This window comes from Filicampus tigris, chromosome 4, assembly GCF_054856515.1.
Source record: "Filicampus tigris isolate MCC_2025a chromosome 4, RoL_Ftig_1.0, whole genome shotgun sequence".
NCBI lineage: Eukaryota > Metazoa > Chordata > Actinopteri > Syngnathiformes > Syngnathidae > Filicampus > Filicampus tigris.
Genome location: NC_141220.1, coordinates 5088946 through 5108550, shown reverse-complemented (window position 1 = coordinate 5108550; position 19605 = coordinate 5088946). Strand labels below are relative to the sequence as shown.

The window sequence follows — 19605 nt, the reverse complement described above, 5'->3', positions numbered from 1 at the left end:
ATAATTCGTTTCGGGGAGGCATTTCTCCACTTTCTCTTGGGGCATTTGTGTCACACATTGCAGTGAGCAGGAAGTGAGATGCAAAGACGCAATGAACATGCATGAGCACGATTGGCCGGTAGGGTCCAAATCTTGACATTCGGACAAATACACACTTTGTATAGAATATACAGTTTATAGCGCTAACACCTACATAAAAAATTATGGTTAGGCATCCGCATGCTAAAGAAGGTGCTGGTGATACACTAAAATTTGCCTACCGTCAAAATAAAGTAGAAGAAGAAACGGAAGGAAAAACGAGTACTAGTAGTAGTAGTCGTCATGACAACTAAGATAATACATTTGCTAGTTTAGCATGCAGCTCCTGCCAAAACAAGGATTTATTATTTAAAGCACCAAAAGGCACAATAGGATTTGGTCACAATGCAGATTCGGTTAAGGTAAGCCATTTTAAACTAAAAAGAACAACTTTTCTGTTAGATGCGGTAGCTTCGAGTCCAGCCGGAACTCGTCCGATTAGGGGATGGGGATTTTCAGTGCGAGACCAAGCCCTACTGTTCTTGGTCTTTGCAAAATAAATTTCCCCCAAAATTGTAAGTTGTGTTTTTTTTTTTTTTTTTTTTTTAAAGGTAAAAACAACATTTCAAAAAAAGCTGAGAATTTTAGGCTTTTAGCGGAGCAATGATCCACACAACTGGACACGCAATCCTGGAACAACTTAATAATGAATGTTTGGCCCTTCAATCAGAACATTTTCTTTAGCCAAGAGAAAGAAATTGTAACGATTGAGAACTGGTCATGTAAAACAGTGTTACAAAGTCAAAGTTTGAACGGGTGAGTGTGCATGAGAAGCTCACCCTGGTGTTTTCCAGGCCTTGCCTCTGACGTAGGATCTTGAGTCTCTCGTAGTAGACCGCCGGCTTTAGATCTTCATCGTTACTGCTCAGACTCTTGTCAGCAGCATGCTGTGCAATCACTGCAGAATCAAACATTACAAATAGTAGAATAATAATGAATAAATAAATAATAATCTATTGACAAAGCCCAATAACACTTTTTGTCCATTCTGCTACCTGCTGGGTTTTGAATGCGAGGTTTGCCCTCTCGCTCGGACTCTATTATCCGAAGCCCTCGCTCCACGTAACTCTGGAAGAATGGGGTCGTGTCTTTGAAGAAGGGTTCAATGTCCACATCGGTACACTTCAGTTTGTACTCATATAGCTCTGTCAAACCCTGTGGATATTCAGGTACATTATTGAAATACATGCTACTAGTAAAGCTCCAATATTTGAATATTTTACAATATAAAATTGAGGAGTTGTCAAAATGTTGTCGAATTGACCTCTTTGGTATTCTCCTTGGAGCCGATCTTCTTGAAGATCTCAGAAAGAACGTCACGGACCTTTGCCTTTGACATCCCATCCTCCTGGAAACAAAACTTGATTTTTCAAAGTTGAATTTCAAACTTGAAAGTCATTTACATTATTTTGCTTCAAACTTCATGTGGTTATGTTATTTTTAATGTCATTTTTTTTTAACTCAATGGCAAACCCACTAAAGGGGGGGGGTACATTTCCAGGTTTACAGTTAGCAAAAAAAAAACAAGTGAGGCTAGATTCATTGATAGCAGCTTGAAAACTGCTAACTCCATTTTAAACCAGTGTTTAGAGCAAGAATTTGACTATATTTGACTGAAAACGTACGCTTAAAATGACTGTGGTCAATTAACCAAAACTTTGCAGTACAGTAGGGAACACACAGATTATTTTTAAATATTAACATGACAAATATATATCTTGTCCAAACGGGATAGATTTTTAAACACAAAATATAAAGTATATATATATTTCTATTTTTTATATAAAATATAAATATAAAAGTGTAATGGAGTTGTTAAAGTAAACAGCGAGTGTCCTGAAATTTTATGAGTCACAGAAACGGTCAAAGGTCCGGTCCCAATACTCGCACTTCCACCCTTGTACTCCTCAGTTGCGCATTCCCATTCAATGTGTAGAGCAAGGGTGCCCATTACGTCGATAGAGAGCTACCGGTTGATCGCGAAAGGAGTGTCGGTAGAACTTGGTCAATTTATAAGTAGCTCGCATTCTGAAAAGTGTGGGAACCCCTGGTGTAGGGTGTCCCAATTCTCCAAGTGCTCTGTCGCCCGCCCACTCTGCACCCTTGTTCCACACTGAGGCTGAGCATCCATGGGCCCTCAGCTGAAGCATATTACCCACAATTCATTGCGGATTTCACTAAAATAGCGGAATAATAGCGACGTTCGTTGGGGTTCCCGTGCCGAAAAATCTTTAAGTGTAATTATCAAATTTCTACATACAGTATTTGATCATTTCTATTTGTATAATCTCAATCAGAGTTTGAAAGTCACCTACATATTTTGCCCTAGTGCTAATGCTGTATTTAGGGATTCTCTGTGCATGTGCCCAAGGGGCCAGAAATTGTGCATCGCGAATCCAGTTGTGCAGTCATTGTTGCCATCGACTGGGAGACTGAGCCTGAGTTTTTACTTTGCTACTACTTTACTGCAGTTTAAATACAATTTAAGCAGCAAAATTGCCAAAACAACAACCGGTGCATCATGTTTGATGACGCAGATCCAACACAGTGGCTCAAGTCGATGAAGTAACACGTACTGCCCTGATTCTGCAATTTCCACCCGCTTACAACCGGCGTTCTTGAACACGACGTGCACTTCTGTTAAGTGTCCACTTTAATGACAGCCGGGCTCTCTCAAATTGTGATTATATTGCGAATGCAATTCATCTTTCAGCCCTACCTAAAATATTTGAGATCCATACAAGGAATCTCTAACAGTCATAATATACTGTGTCAGTCTTCTCTACTTTAACCAACCTCTATTCCCATTTGAATGCATTTATTACTTAAAAGCAATACAAAACTGATTAGACACAATCATTGGCATTAAGTGTGTTACTCACCATGAGCAGACCGCCCTTCTCGTTACCTCGGTCACTCTTGCTGCCAAACAGGGCACCCGAGTGTTTGACAACCCGCCTCAAATAGGCCTCCAATTCAGACTCATTTCGATTCTCAATCATGGAAAGGTGGTCCAGAATCTGTCGATTAAGAAAAAGCTGAGTAATTACATTTGCAAAACAAAACACTCCTAAAATGGTAAAAAAAATAATTTATAAATTACAGATCAAGAATCAAGCAAAAGCAAAAAAACGTCTTAAAATGTTTGCAAACCAGCCTGAACACCCCTCGTGTGCTTCCAGTGGCATTTACTGTCCAGTGTGCCGCTGTTATCGCGGTTCACGTTTACTGGTATTTGTATTTAATACATGCTACTAAATTCTACTTCAATGGCAAGGGAGTGTGGGAGAAGGAAACCAAAACATTGCCTGTTATAGTACATTAAGGCTTGTTACCTTAACCCCAGTAAGCTTGCAAAGCGAGTGTATTAGAGTCTTGAGGGTTCTGTGTGGAACGTCACTCTTGAGCTGTTTAAGTTTCTCTTTGGGGAAAACCTTCATGATGTTGTGGACATCAAATAGAATCCGATCTAGGTTGATGCTGTTGATGGTCTCCGGGAGGTGGCGGATCAGCCTCCACAGGCACTGAGAAAACACACGTCACATTAGCCTTGATTTCTGTTTATAGAGCTCGTCTACACTTCCAGTTCCTGCAACTTCAGGTTTGTGTCCTTAGCTGAGAGACTTGCCTTCATCACCAGTTCAGAGAACATGGGAGACCCGGCTGTTGGGACCAAAGTGTCTTGAAGCATCACCAGTAGGGCACTGCAGACAGTCAACAGCTTGAAAAGTTGCCTTTACATAAAGCTAGCAAGCAAGAGAGCATTTTGAACGTGGTTAAAATAACGATGACAGACTGGCTGGCTGACGGTCCTAAAATAGTGGTGACGAACTGTAATTAAAAGACTAAGGAAGTGGAGGTAAAAGAATGATGGAATTGCGATTACAGTTTGGTTCTGCCTGAAATAATGACGGACTGAAAGAGTGGCTCGGCCACTGACTATTTCCTCCCATAGGCGCAAAAACACGAATAGTAGGTTAATTGAACACTAAATTGTCCCTGTGATTGTGAGTGTGAATGGCTTGTTCGTCGTCTATGTATGCACTGCAATTGGCTGGAGACCAGTTCAGGGCGCACCCCGCCTACTGACCGAAGACAACTGGGACAGCCGACTCTTGTTAGGATAAGCAGTTCGGATCATGGATGGGTGGATGTTTTTAACTCATTCACTGCCAGTCATTTTCAGACCCTCTTTTACTGTAACGTTTGAAAAAAATATGAAGAAGTTTCTGGGATTGAATGGCTGGATTGTGAAAAGACAAATACATTTGTCAATGGCAGTTAATGAGTTAAATGTTTTGCAATTATTGTTGCTGTTTGCGTTCTTGATATTGAAGAAAAATGTAAACCCGAATTAAAGATTGCGATAAATATTGTGGTTAAATTTGCTATTTCTCATGTGTTACCATCTAGAGCTCATTTACCTCATTATGTTGGTCTGGTCAGATTTCTCCAGCACTTTGACTATGAGCAGGTTTACAGATCTGATGACCTGCTGCCCCTCCTCTGTGTCTTCCACTCTGCTGTCCAGGATCAATGTTATCAGGCCATGCATCAGGTCCTTCAACACACCCATGGATGCCTCTCTTGCCAAAGACTCCAAAGAGAATAACTGAGGACAAGAATGAGGCGATCCATTAACGCATCCACCTCAGGCTCATCGGATAAGATTCATATGTGGAACATACTTACAGACAGCATGTTGCCAAGGATGCAGCTATATAGTTTAAATATAACCTTCTTGTCCAGCCTGTCATCTGCCATGTGGGTATTATAGATGAGCCTCAGCTGCATGATGGTGGCAATGAGGAACTGGTCAATGTGCCCTGACATGACCTCTGCCTTGTTTTCCTGCCACAATACTTCATCAATCTGTGAGGACAGACCAATTTTTCAGCATTAACGTCTATACAACATGCGTTGACAATACTTTGCGATTTCCACAGGAGGTTTTTACATCTTTGTTTTGAAGAGAATAGTTTGGGGAACAACTGCATCCATTTGCCTTTCAGAGAAGACAAGCAAATGCTAATGATTGAGCTTTTCAACAAAAAAGTCAAAAGTAAGGGTTGCAACAGATATTTCATTTTTAGCTACTTGGTTATTTAGACTTCATTTTGCACTTGCACTGACAATTAACAATATTGTAGCAATATTTTCTGTTACTGTAATAAACATAGGGAAACAGTAAGTGTATTCTCTCTGCCATTTTATTCCAAGCATCCATCCATCCATTTATGCAAGAGGAAAATCAATTGGCCAGGAGGTAGGGCTGTTCGACTTTGCCTAACAAGAAAATCCCGATTATTTTTTCTCAAACCCGATTTCACGATTACAATTTCTTTGTAAAATAAAAAATGAAAATGAAGTATTTTTATTGTCTTTTATTCAAACTTAATTTTTCTTTCTTTGAACTCAAAATGCCAGTCAATTTAATTTAATACACACAAAACAATCCATTGGGATTAACAGCATTTTACTTACACAATAGATTTCAGATCTGTTCTTAATTAAACCAATAATGAAAGAAGAAAGTGCATATACCATCTGAAACAAAATCATCAACATGAGAGAAGGTAGACAGTCAAGTCTGTAAACCAAACAGTCTGTCAGCAAGTCATTTTGCCAACCAGCTGGTGACTAGCCTTTCACCTTTCTCCCTGGTCTTAAACATGAATCAATGATTAGTGCAAAACTATCACTCGATAACACAATGCACAGTCAAGCTTAAGTACGGATGCATAGTCCGGCTGGACCAGAGGTCCGTTGTAGAGGAGAAAAAAGGACGCCTTTCAGACGTTGAGTAACTTGCTCACGGGTTGTATTGTACATGCGGGGCACAGACTACACTACAGATCTATATTGGCCCGATTTATTAACCAAACGCTCACTTGCCTGAGCAAATAGCAGAATCGCCGCTAGCCATCGATGTTGTTGTTGTTATTGGACTACGCGCTCGTGGGAGGAAGTGGAAATGCAGAGGAAACTACTGTGGCTTAGATACACCAAAAATAAAAAAAATAAAAAAATCGAACATGCCAATTGGAACGTTTTTAAAATAGTTTTATCCAGAAAATGTGGTTACGGTTCAAAATCGCTTAATCGAGCAGGCCTAGCAGGAGGCCACAAGTTTCTCTTCACACACTATACAAGAGCACACTTGTAACCAAACATGCAAATGGTTAACATTATTTGGAACAAGGCGTGCATTAAAACCTTGGTGCAAGTAGCATGTAGCCTACAGTCCAAGCCAATGACTAACACATCTCTATCTGATCACATGCAACAATCTGTTTTGATAAATTTCCATTTCAATGCTAAAATGTCCAATGTTTGCTACATTGTGACTATGAAATGTCAGGAACCAATTGTGTCCTGCTTATGGGTTTCCTCTTCATTGTGTTGCTGTCCAGATAATCCATTAAAATTAAAATGCCGACAATCGCTGTGACCCATACAGTACAAAACACTTCCCCCAAGTGAGGTGATGAGTTTAATGAAAAAAAAAAAAAAAAAAAAAAAAGAAATTGTCATATTAAATAGACGCCAAGAGCTGTTGAGACAACCGACACAGTAAAGGGCAAGCAGTGATCTTTACCTGTGCAAGTGCCTGTATGCTGGTGTTAATGTCTCCACTGGCCACCTGAGAGATGACAAAGTTTATAGTGGACGCAGTGCTGTTGTGGAGATCATCCAAGTGTGGGGAAATGGTATGCATCCTTGTGAGAAAAACAAAACAAAACACAACAGCATTCAAATGAACATCAACTTCCATGTCCAGGAGCTGTTTGAGATGTATCTCGTGCACATTAGTTTGACATACTTGGGCTCAGGGATCACAACGGGCTCCAGCAGCTCATCTAGCTTGTGCTGGACAAGGTCCGGAAGCTCGTGTACTCGGCTCTGGCCCATCTCAATCATGTCCAGGTCTAATTGGAACTCCTTGGGGATGGGCATGTGAGAGGACTCACTGTGCTGGGCGTTTTGACGGGCTTGGCTGGGGAAGAGAACCATAAGACAGGTTAAGTGTGGTACTAATCAGTAGGGTAAGGGTGATTATTTCGTTTTGGGCTTTTTTTGTGCCATTATAAAATAGATTTGAAAAGAGCCCTCTGGAAGTAAATCACTGAATCAATTGCACTAAACAATGCCAAAGATTTAGTGCCTATGAATACTTTAAAATTTAAAAAAAAAAAAATAAATAAATAAAAAATAAAATCAGGGTTGTATCAAGGTTTGAAACTTTTGACCCAAGGCATGCATGCGCTTCTAAATATTTTGCCAAGTTGCCTTTACAACTCTCCCCTTTGAGTGAAGCCAGTGAAAGAGCTGGAAGAGGCGAAGTGTTACTCTTACACAGTAAAAGCCATCCAGTTTCACAGCTTACTTTATGTTAAATCACTGAAAAAACTGTCAAAGCTTCTTGTAGCAGGAGAAAAATAGCAATTTTTAGAAGAGGGGGGAAAAAAGCTACATTTGTTCTAGCTATAGAATGGTATGTACAGTCCATGTTAAAAAATGAGCCCAGGTGCCGAACTCTTAACTTCATATGTTGCTAATCCTCAACTAGCCAACACCTGGAAGTATTGAAATTTGACAAAGACTTTCCCAGATTCTTAGAGGCCCAATGTGTTAAATGCTGCCAATGAGTGACTTACCTACATGGCATTAATGAACCTTAGTTATTTTTATGTAAATATAAACACAGCTGAGCCCCAAATTGCACATCATTTAGCAGATCAGCCATGTGATTAGAGGCGTCACACCTACATTTTACGTTCCACTTGCTCCAAGATCAACAAAAGTTACACGTTTAAGCATCAATGGCCAAATGAATTTCTGTTTGAAACAACAATATTGACCTTTTGGTGTTGCCATTCAGCACAACTAAAAATGGATGATTGAATTAATTAATAGGGAATTGCAAAGCTACTTAGATGATCATTCGCACTGCACCATCCATTGAATGAGATGGTGCAAAGATGGTGTCCATTTGCATTAAGATGATAAAATTATAGTTTACATTCTTAGCAAAGGACACAGACAAGAGGAGTAGGAGGAAGAGGAAGAAGTACTCACATCCTATAAGTGCGATACATAATTCTGCTCCGGAACGGAAGGCAAGAAGAATACAGAGAGGAGGAAATCACAGGAAAATATATGAGGAGTTAAGAGACATGCAAGCAGCAGGTCCACCTTCCAGGCAAAAGACACACAATGCTTGCGTTCACTGCCACATACAGTCACGTAAGTGCCATAAATGAACAAACGTATTGTATTGGGCCATGACTCCTATGGGAATGTAAATAGAAAAATGTGGAATTGGTTTCCCATTCCATTCATTCATTCATTCATTCATTTCACTCTTCTGAGAAGACTACTTACAGAAGTTTGGAATGAGTTATGAGAATCTTTTCCCATCAATTCAAAAAAGCATTTGTCAAGCCACAACCTGGCTCACAGCTTCCAATCTCTTATCTCAAAAGTGGTTGAATTCAGGTCTTTGAGTAAATTCTAATCTCATTCAACTAAACCTTTGAGGATGTTTCAGTGAGCAATAGAACCACATGAAATTGTCTTGGTAGATGGAAAATTGAAATGTTAAGCCGAGGCCATATATATTAGGGCTGAGCGATTAATGGCATTTGCAGTTTAATCAAAATCAGTGTTAATTTTGTTGACTAAAATTTTTCATCATTTATTTCGGCACGAATATTTTTACTTTGACGAAAACAAAATGAAAACTAAAATAGAAGTCCTTCATTGAGACGATAACTATATTAGTTTGACAAACTAGTCAATGATTAAAAGACGAAAGGAAAAAACAGTCACGAAATTCAATCAGAAGGAGGAAACACACTGATAGGAGAAAGGAACCACTCAGAAAATGGAACAGACGGGACGAAGTGAGAAGAGAACCATTCCGGGGCCAACTTCAGCGTTCACACGTCACCCGGAAGCAGTCAACAAATGAGACAAATATGGTGAAAGTCAAAGAATGTCCATTATATAGTAAATACAATGCTGGTAGAAAAGGATTTTTGCTCCCATTTCCCCTTCAACAATGAAGAAAAAAAGATAACGTTTAAATGTGGAATGGTCATGGGAAGAATACGACAAATATGAACAACAGAATGTACAGTACATTCCGAGTTGTCCTTTAAGGTAAATTTGTTGCCATTGCTAACGTTGTTGTAGCATTAAACTGTGGAAAATGACCGTATTTGCGTGCAAATTACAGCAGTTGACACCATTAGCATTGGATCTGTTGAAAATGCCCTTTTTTTAAAAACTTTTAGTCAAAAAGTAATTTTTAAGTTTTGAGATGGCATAACATTGTCATTTCAACATTTTTTCATTGAAACAAAGTTGAGTTAAATGTGTGTCTTGCGTGTTAAACTACAGTTACAAAAAGGTAGGACTGTTCGATTATAAAAAAAATATTAATCCCGATTATTTTGGTAATAATTGAAATCACGATTATTCAAACAATGAAAAATATATTAGAAAAGGACTTTGACAAAAAAAAAAACAATCAAAATTTTTAGGGGGGAAAAAAAAAAAAAAAAAAAAAAAAAAAAAAAAAAAAAAAAAATCGCAATTAGATTTTCCAGAATCGTTCAGCCCTAATATATCTATATACACACACGCACATTTATTTTTGTAGTCCGTTAAGAGTAAGCCAACATGCAAGGTTGTGAGGGGGGGGAAAGGGTGATAAAGGGAAAGAGACATTTAAATCTACATCTTTAAACATATTCTGAGGTGAAAAAGATTAGTGCAGTGATTCTCAAAGCCAGGTACTAGTAGGGTAATGGTATGCGGCATCCCTCTTGTGGTATGCGAAACAATCAAGGACAGTTCAGTTTGAACTGTTTAGTACATTTACATTTAATCTTTTAGGAAAGCAAAGTATTACATTTTAAGTGAAACATTTACATCGTTCTATTAGCGCACTGTTTACTGTGAACATCATCGCTGTCCTGTGAATAACACGTATTAATTTTCACATTAATGCGATGTCTGTAACGGAAACACCATTCATGTAAAAATAAAAAAAATACAAAAATGGAGATAAGTGTTTCACAGGACAGCGACGATATGCTGTGCGTGTTACATTGGCCTCCAATTATAATGCTCAGTCGTTTTATAAAGTGCATTTACTCATTTTAGTGGCCGAGCATTTAAAAAAAAAAAGGCTTGGCACCTTAAATAGTACACATTTCCAATTATGTACACATGAAATCAATTTATGACAGCTCCATATCTTACTCTTGTTGTAGTGTGAAAAACGATATATTTACTATTGGTCAGTTCACGTGTGTTACTTTTAGAAATTACTGACCGAGCTAAAGTGTTGTAAATAATGCCTCTCTTTGATGATGCAATGTTGACGGTTGAACCAATACGTCATTTTTTGGGGTCTCCTGATGATTTTGGAGGTAAAAGTATTCCGCCTAACGCCAGCAATATATAACCATTCATGAAAGCGTCTCCCAAATATCAAAACATTGTTTGTTGCAAATAACCCCTATTTATGGTGCAAATGTTCCTTTTGTAACCTACTTGAGTTTGTTGGGTTCTTCCTGTGCAGACTTGCGAAGGAAAGTGCCATTGGGGTTGGGTGGGTGATCTCTTATAGAGCGTTCATTTACACTCTGCTTGGCTGGAGCAGCAGCAGTCTTCTTCGCTGCCGAACGTTTGATCCTTTCTTCCAACATGCTCATATCTTTTTCCGACAACTGGAAATGATGGAAGGGGGTCGGCAATGTCAATTGGGGAGTCAAGTTTTAAAGCCTAGACTACTGCAATCCTTCAACTTACATTTCCAATTAGTTTATAGACTTGGTCTCCACAGACGTTGTAGACGGCCACTACTGTGTTTAAAGCAGCATTTCGGACAGAAGTGTCTCTGTCACCAATATGAACTGCGATCTCTTTCAGAGACTTGGCTGGAGTTGGTTGGCATACATTCATTCCATAGCCTTCTATCAAACAACCCAACTCCTCGAGACATTCTGAAGATATAAATCCACAGACACATTGTAAGAATACTTCACAGCGAGCAATAAAATGTGAAGAATGGAATGCAACGACAGTTGGCTAGTATATTATAGCAACTCACCAGCTCTTTGTTTGGAGTTTTTGGACTTTGTACCATCCATGAGGTAAGGAAAGACCTTAGATGCGGGGTAAACCTTACATAACATGCCCAGTATTGCCCGGACATCTTTGCGAACCACATCCTTAGACTCTCCAACCTTTGAAAAAGAAGAAAGAAGGAACCAAGACTTAAAGATCATTCACAGAGAAAAAGCTTGTCCAGCCATGTAAGTGTAGTGCGTGCTTACCTTGAGTAGAAGGTAGGGGACAAAGGAGTTTGCCTCATACTCAGTGAGATGATAGTTCTCCCTTCCGAGCATGACAAAAAGCAGCTTCAAATACTCCAGCACCTTCATGAGGACTGTGGTGTTGGTGTCAAAAAAGCGCAGAGTGAACCACTTAAGAATTAAGTCCAGACAGCTTATGGTGGCATCACTCTCACTCTCCAACCTCTGTCAAATAACACAAGTGCAGTGACTGCTTAAATAATTCAGTGGGACATAGGCATCCAAAGAAACAAGAACCTAAATGTATGTTGGAAATTTCATAGGAGAAAGGAAGCATCAACACATGCGTTCTCACCTCAATCATGACACTAATGGCCTTTACGTGTCTCTGGAAGTCAAGATGGAAGAGTTCATCCTGGAGCCACTTGGCAAAGCAGGTAGACATCTGAGATTTAAGCTGCTCCAAATACTCATCTCGAGGAGTGATGAAGTTCCACTTCAAAATCTATTTGAACAGAACAACAAAGTTCAAAGCTAAATGCGGGTGTTACATTTTACTCATTAAAATGTTCCAGAAAATATTGGTTCTCTGTGTTTCAGTGATACCGGCCACGTGCCATTATATTTCACAACACTCCAAAATGGAATGCTTTCAGCGAACTTGAGGCTAGCCTGCTAGCATCTGTGTTTGTTAGTTTTGCTGATATGAATCTATGAACACTAGCAGCGATCAAGTCATTAGCTTTCAGCTAACTTTGGACTCATCTGCTAGGGCCCGCTTAGCTTCCACAGCGACGCTTACATCACTGGCAGAGTGACCCATCATATTTTTATATATTTATTCTTTTAAATATCCGGAATACCACATGTTCCGTTTATAATGAGGTCACGTTCAAAGATTTCTCTAACGAAATACAGACAATACTGAATAGTTGGCTGTAGATATTTTCTGCTCTCTTGTTTATGCATTATTACAGTCAATCGGGTACCTTCAGTTGCTTCTCCTCTTTGATCCTCTGCTCTTTAGCATTGGGGACAAGGATGAAGAGGGGCCCAGACCTATCCTCATCCTCTTTCATTCCTTTGGCTGCGGGCTTCTTGGTAGATGTACTCTGAAATAAGTGAGGCAAGGCCAAAATATCAAACATTTTGATACTATCCATTTAACACAAAAACATGTACATCACACCAAAAAGAAAAAAACGTGTAAGTGACAGAAAGAACAATGCAACTGACTATCATGATTAGTTCCTAAACATGCAACAACTTGTAAGCATGCAGGTACTGCAATTTGAATCATACTTTGTATGAAGGGTGACATTCATTTCATTAAAACTGATGTGTGGATGGGTTAGTAAGCTTTTACCTCAGACAAAAGAGTGTATTAGTGAGATTATACATTTAAATAGTAACACCACCATTAGTGACTACGGTCTCAGAATTGAACAGTGTAAACACCAAGCCAAGGTTCACGACGAATGTTAAAGCTTAGCGCTTAGTGTATTAGTCTATCAAAACTTGTCTATGTTTGCTGGACCATTGCTCAATTGACAATCAGAGCTCACAGAAACATTTGATTAGTGGTAGTTGTGCAACAATTGTCTCATCAGGAGCACATCTGTTCCACATCTACCTGTTGACTGCCAGCAGCAGTCTTGCCTTTGTTGAGGGGCTTTTTATTAGCATTACTGTCCTTGTCCTTTGAGGGAGGGGTAGTGTCAGGTTCCTCAGGGGGAGAGGGTTGCTGAGCGAACAGAAAAACCAAACCATGTTGACAAATCAGTCAAGAACTAACTGAGGGGTGACAAATGATATACACAGACATACAACACTACCAAGTGTCTAAAACAGGGGTCTTCAGCGTGGTACCTGTGGGCAGGTAGCCCCAAGGACCAATATAGTAGCCGGCGGGGCGGGCCAGTTCTAAATATAGCTCACCAGTGATATGCTTTTAATTTTTTGGGGTCTTGTTATTACAATTTTTTTTTTTTTTTAAAAAAGCACTACATACCTGAGCTGTATCTAACTTTCCATTGCAACTTTTTTTTTTGTTCAAATCACACTTGCATTGGTGTAAATTTGGCATGACATTTTTTTGAAAAATAAATAAATAAATAAATAAATAAATAAAATACAATAAAATAAAAAATACTGAGTATGGAGGCCAAACAGATTGAATGGTGCAAAATAACAGTATGGTGGAGACTTAAAAGCAGGTATTTTAATGCTCAGATTTCAATTGCAAACAAAACAATTTAGGGCATGGCGATAATTCAATATCAATACGTACCGTGTTAGACACGTGATCAAAATCAATAGAAAATGCTTGCGATAAATTGTTCAATAAAAAAATAAAATAAAAAACAGGAAGCAAACACCGACCCTGGCATTGTGTGTGTTGTAGGCAGAGACTACAACGTGCCGTTACATTTGTACCACAATAACAGTCATCTAAGAAGAGCCTTTGAGCACAAAAACGTGTTTTGAGTGCAGCCAAGTCAACGAGCTGCTCGTCTGCAGACAGGAAGAAAAAGCTTGACCAACGCTTAAGTGTGCTTGCGCACTCATGTGCATGTGGCATATGGCCTTTCAAATAATTGACCAGTCGACTCAGTACAACTCCTGCATTAAGATTATATTGTCCGCACTAACCCGATTAAACACCTCTGGATATGTAGTGTAGAAAAAAGAAAAAAAAAAGTTCACCGTCTTTAACCAACTACGACCTTCACTATCACACAAGTCACAATCAGGTAAGTAAAATATGAATGGAGTGTCACCCCTGGCTTGACTGGGAATAACGAGTCGTTAAAAAGATAAAGTAGTCCAAAGACGCTGGTCAACGCTAATGCATTCACTGCAAGTGAGTATTTGTTTCACTACACTCACACTGTATGAACATTGAATGAAGGTTAATGTAACTGTCAACGATATTGCTTTGGGTTAGTGTCTTCCGCTAATAAGCATTCACAGTGCAGTGCTGGAGAAGCAACTTTGCACTACAACGTACACAAAAACTGTGTACAGTCATTGAAAATTTGTTTTACCAGATATTTTAAATGGTATTTTTCCTCTTAATAATTTTGCTTTCATTTGATCTTGCATTTTCTTGTGTTAAATAGTTTTGTTTTTTTTAAATAACTTATCAATATTGACTGTTATGAAATACTTCTGTGAAACATTTTTCAGCCATATAGCCCATCTCTACTAAAACACCTTATGTTTAAGAAGGTGTTTTATTTCATCTTTATATAGACCAGTTTTTTTTTTTCTCCATAGTCAAGTTGACCTATTATTAATTGATGATTAAATATGTTAAAATGATCTACATTAGGTCATGGGGGGAGGGTCCTAATTTTGAGTAATTAAAAACAAATAAAATGCTACCAATAATACACATTACAAAGAAAAATCCACATAAATTGCAGTATAATGATAACTGATACTGTGTTTGAAACAGGTGTTGATACTAACATACAGTACAGTACCTTCTTTGCAGCTACTCCGCCTCTGACCTTTTTAGCGTCAGGTTTATTATCGGCAGTATCCTCACTGACTGCTTGAGACCTGGAGGCTGGAGAAAATATGAAACCATTTTAAACTACACAGATCACATAGTATGTGGGATTTTACTCAAAAAGCAAAATAAATGCCAATCAGGCCATACGTGTGCACCAAACAACAAACCCTGGTGCTCATTTGAGAACCACGGCAAAATGTTTATGTGAATCCCTAACTATAATCGTGGTAACAAATTAAGATTTGTACCGTTTCATTTCTTAATGCGCAGAGCTAGAGTTACTGAGTGATACAAACCTGGTCTACTTGTCTCTGATGGGCCCTTTGCTCCTCCAGTTTTGGCTGGAGCTGCAGGTTTAGCTGGCATCACTGCTCTGGCCTTTTCTAACATGGCTACAACCTGGTCTTTAGAAGATGGCTAATAGAAAGCAAGGATAGACATTATAGGATGCACTGCAATGTACTACTGTTTTGAGAAACCGTTAAAACACATTTTTTAATTTTGCGATTCAAAGCTCAAAAACATTTTCCAGCACCTTGAGTTTGCCCGTAGCCTTGTTCATCTTGTCATAGCCAAGGTGCATCATGAATGTGGGGAGAGCATCCTGAGCTTTCTTCCTCACGTCACCATTTCTGTCTTCTAGGCACGCATATAGATTGGGGATGCAGCCCATCAGATCCCCTGGCACGGATCTCATTGAGGGTAACTTGTCAGCTAACCATCCTAACAACTTTCAGAGAAATGAAATACAGTTGTTATGTTTTGGAAGATTATTACAATTATTTCAGAGGGTAACTTTTTTTTTTAATGAGAATTTTTTTCCCCTCCACGCGTCCATTATGTACGTTACTCTAAAGTCTGTCATGTTCTTTGTACCTCTTGACGCAGAAAGGGATTTTCCTTCTTTAACTCCTCTGATAGCTCCTCCCCTTCCAGCCATTCTTTCATCCCAGTCTGCTCCACCCAGGCCTGCAGAGTGGCCATTGCAGCTGCCCTGACATTGCTCTAAAGTGAAACAATGTTCATTAAGAGCACAAATACAAGCAGTTTATGCAATCTTAAACATGATTTATGTAGAAAATGATCAAATAATGCACATGAATATTTTGTGCCCTCATCTTGTGTACCTTACTGTCTCCAAGCACAGTGATGATGGGGAATCCTAGTGTTTTAACATGCTGTTTGAGTCCAGGCCCCATGGCCGAGGCAAGCTGCTGCAGAATAGTCAGGCTCTGTTGGACCTGGACATATGCAGAGTCATTTAAAATATTTTAATACAAAGTTGAAAGACCACTTATTTAAACCTTGGTTGTATTCATGCATTTGTATTGCACAACGCATGATACAATACAATACAAACACGTAGACAAGTGGGAATTATAAAATCATTGACAGACCAGTCGTAGCTCTTGCTCACTACCTCACTTGTACCAACATCCATACGTGTGCACGTAAAATAAAAGCACTGCATATTTTACATTTTACTTTGACTTCAGAAACTGTGGGCGGGCCGGATGTATCCCCTGGGGCCTAGGCCGTACTTTGCCAGGCTTTTTCCTGGCTCAGATTGAGGCAGAGGTGGGACCATCCTGACCATGCGCCATGTATTCTGTAAATTCAACTGACTCACTTTCTTTTAGAGGGAACATAATTTAAGACAGTTTTTTTTTTTGGCTCAAATTGAGGCAGAGGTGGTAGCCTCCTGACCATGTGCCATGACGTGCATGCATTCTGTATATTCAACTGAAGTTAAGATTTCCAGTAAGAATGACTATTATCACATTAAAGAATTCATTTATTAAAACTAGAGCCACCATGTTTAAAGTGTTACTGCAAAGAGCCGCATTATACATATAGGTTCACAAACTACCCCATCCCGTCTGCTCGCTCTCTAGCATATTTTGACAAACTACCCTTCCTTGCATGGCTTTTTTAGCTTACGCAGTGCTCAATCCTTCAAGTAAGTTAAACGTGTTTCATAAATTAGGGGAACAACTGTCTATTTTTCTGCCTGACCTTCAACGAAAGCAATTGGTGCTTGCGAATTCAGTCCCCTTTGGAGAATTCCTGTTTGATGTTTGCATCGAGGGAACTGAAGTTCCGCTGACGATGTGAAGCCTTACTCAAATGATTCCAAACATATAGCAGAATGACCCTGTAGAAAAGCTCCAAGCGTGTGAGCTCACAAGATCTCCATGTTTTGTTTTAGTATTTGTGCTGGTGTTGCTATTTTTTTTTTGTGGTTGTTTTTTTTAGTGAGGCTGCCATTACATTCAACAAAAACTGTGTTAGAACGTCCTGGGTTGAACTTCATATTTTTGTTATGCGCTGATTTCCCCCCCCCCATTTTGAGAGTGAACTTGGTAGGCAACACATCTCAGGGTTTTTCCCCGTGCATCTCATTTGCGTCAAAGTGCACGCATGAGATGCTGTAGCTGATACCTCGCTTGCCGAATGTCATCTGTTCAATCGCGTTCGAACAAGTTCTTAGCCATACGCACAACAGCGTACTCATATTCGGAAGTGCTGACGTAGCAATCGACCAAGAAGTAAAAAGTGGGGCTTTTCCCACCGGTTTACAAAACGTGCCTTTCACTGTTACAAAAGAAAGCCCGGTCGTTGCTCATTTTAGAAAGGAAAATCAAGAGGAGACAAAATGTATCTTTCAGTGTTAATACAGTACACTTTATTTCTCAAGACTTCCTCTATTGTCGTCAAATTAGTCTGCCAAAATAGCAGTAAATAGCTTGCCAGCCCCTTTACTATTGGAAACGCTTTCTGACATCACAATTGCGCCGCCGCAAAGTAAAATAGGTTTCAATCCGAGGGGATTTGCCGTTGTGGCAGACATCTGAGTATGTGCAGCGCCGCCCAGCAACGCTCCTTCCTGTGGTGCCGTCCCTCACCAAATAAACATTGAATGGGGTTGACAACGGCATGCTGCAATAGTGGCTCTCCATCGGGGCCAACGCTGCAACTGCAGTTAAAATATGTTGCTGCCGCAGAGGGACATCAATCGCTCAATCAGAAAAGCTGGAGCTTTACGCTGTGTTGAGCGATATCAATCACTCTGGCTCCAGGCAGGCACAAAATTAGCTGGAGACGGCCGCCATGCAATTTTGAATGCAAGAAAAACCCTGCTGTGCCCAGGTCTGCGTACACCATGGCCCACAGGGAATCCTGAGAGGGGAGCTTCAGCAGTACGGAGTATCGAGCAGCAGCAAAGTTTTTATTTAACTTTGACACAATGTCTCAATTTCATGAGAATTGGCATTTGTACATGTACTTGTCATACATTAAATCATCCGTTTGTTAATACAGTGCTCTGATTGGCATTTAAAGTGGAAGTCAAGTCCAACATTTTCTTGACAATAATAAGTTCGCCTAGTCCAGCCACTAGTCTAAACATGGCATTCTAATTAATATTTCATTTAATTTGAAATTATTAAACTGAATGAAATGAATTAAACAGATAAATCCACCTGTTTTTTTTTTTTTTTCATCCGAGGGGGACTGAAAATGGCATCACAGTGCCGAAGGGCTCAGATAACGATAGTCACGGCTCACCTGTTTTCTGGGTTTGGTCATGTGACTTTCACAAGCTGAGCCCTTACATGTTAAATGGTAAATGGCTGTCACTTGTATAGCACCTTTCTACCTTCGTTAATCAAAGCCTCACACACTGTACCTAATTTTACCTACTGATGACAGCATTAGGAGCAACTGGGGGTTCAGTATCTTGCTCAAGGATTACTTCGTCATGGTCACAATGGCCGGGCATCGAACCCACAACCTCCGAGTTGGGAAATGACCACTCTACCACTGAGCCATGCCGCCCCCCTTACGCAGCGTTATGTATTTTTCAGTCGACAGCAATTGGATGAATCGCAACCCCGCCCGAGATAGATAAAAATTGGGATTTTGCTCCCCAATTCCTATATTTTCATATTCCACCTACCAGGAGCTTGTTGGAATCACTGAGTCGTCCTTTCAAGGCCTGAGGGAGCTCCCCGATGTTGGCTGTGATGAATTTTGCTTCTGAGATGATGGCTGCAACCTCATCTAGACCCTCCTTTCTAGTCTTCCAGTTCTTATCCCCGATTTTAGAAACCAGATCAGAAGTGATTTTGTCGCTAAAAGGTGGGACAAAAGGTTGAATTAGTTTTTGCTTACTTTTCACATGTACTTATTTCAAAAGTACAGTGGTACCTCTACTTGGTTCTGGAAGAAATTTCTTAAGTAGAAAATGTAGCAGCCCATACTGCGAGTATCACCCCATACTTTTACCTTTCGTATCCTGAAATTTCTTTCGTAACTAGAGGCAATATTTTCCTGTTGAGGCATTTCGTAACTTGAAAATTTCGTATCAAGAGACGTTCGTAAGTAGAGGTACCACTGTATTGGCAAAGTTTTCGACCCAAAACATTATGGTTTTCCATCAATAAATAAGAGGTGAGATAATGAGATCAACAGTTCAGCTTTTAGTTCCAGATATATACATGTCGACCAGAAGCACAACACTATTTGTAATCAAACATCAAATGTTTGAGTGAGATTAGGTATTGGAAGAGGCAAGCCCCCTCTCTGTCCACTTTTAAAACCCGGTTGAAGACACATTTCTATTCGCTGGCTTTTGATCCGACCGGAGATACGACCTCGATGATTTCCCTTGTTGTA

General features: G+C 39.7%; 1 protein-coding gene across 3 annotated transcripts in view; it reads right to left on the bottom strand.

The window, feature by feature from the left end:
• Positions 1-19605, bottom strand: part of ckap5 (cytoskeleton associated protein 5) — a 45375-nt gene that overhangs the window by 3099 nt on the left and 22671 nt on the right. The window contains exons 21-44 of one of the 3 annotated variants that reach the window (XM_086028338.1): positions 18887-19061; positions 16056-16169; positions 15805-15933; positions 15464-15658; positions 15225-15345; positions 14897-14982; positions 13042-13152; positions 12398-12520; positions 11764-11913; positions 11430-11633; positions 11204-11339; positions 10903-11096; positions 10645-10820; positions 8158-8181; positions 6902-7075; positions 6677-6797; positions 4771-4950; positions 4503-4690; positions 3707-3782; positions 3414-3602; positions 2961-3098; positions 1343-1426; positions 1074-1233; positions 858-976 (exon numbers count right to left, since the gene is read on the bottom strand). In XM_086028338.1, the coding sequence (XP_085884464.1) occupies positions 858-976; positions 1074-1233; positions 1343-1426; positions 2961-3098; positions 3414-3602; positions 3707-3782; positions 4503-4690; positions 4771-4950; positions 6677-6797; positions 6902-7075; positions 8158-8181; positions 10645-10820; positions 10903-11096; positions 11204-11339; positions 11430-11633; positions 11764-11913; positions 12398-12520; positions 13042-13152; positions 14897-14982; positions 15225-15345; positions 15464-15658; positions 15805-15933; positions 16056-16169; positions 18887-19061 (3367 nt within the window). The remainder of the gene's footprint in view (positions 1-857; positions 977-1073; positions 1234-1342; positions 1427-2960; positions 3099-3413; positions 3603-3706; positions 3783-4502; positions 4691-4770; positions 4951-6676; positions 6798-6901; positions 7076-8157; positions 8182-10644; positions 10821-10902; positions 11097-11203; positions 11340-11429; positions 11634-11763; positions 11914-12397; positions 12521-13041; positions 13153-14896; positions 14983-15224; positions 15346-15463; positions 15659-15804; positions 15934-16055; positions 16170-18886; positions 19062-19605) is intronic. The other 2 variants (XM_086028339.1, XM_086028341.1) reach the window with 2 other exon arrangements.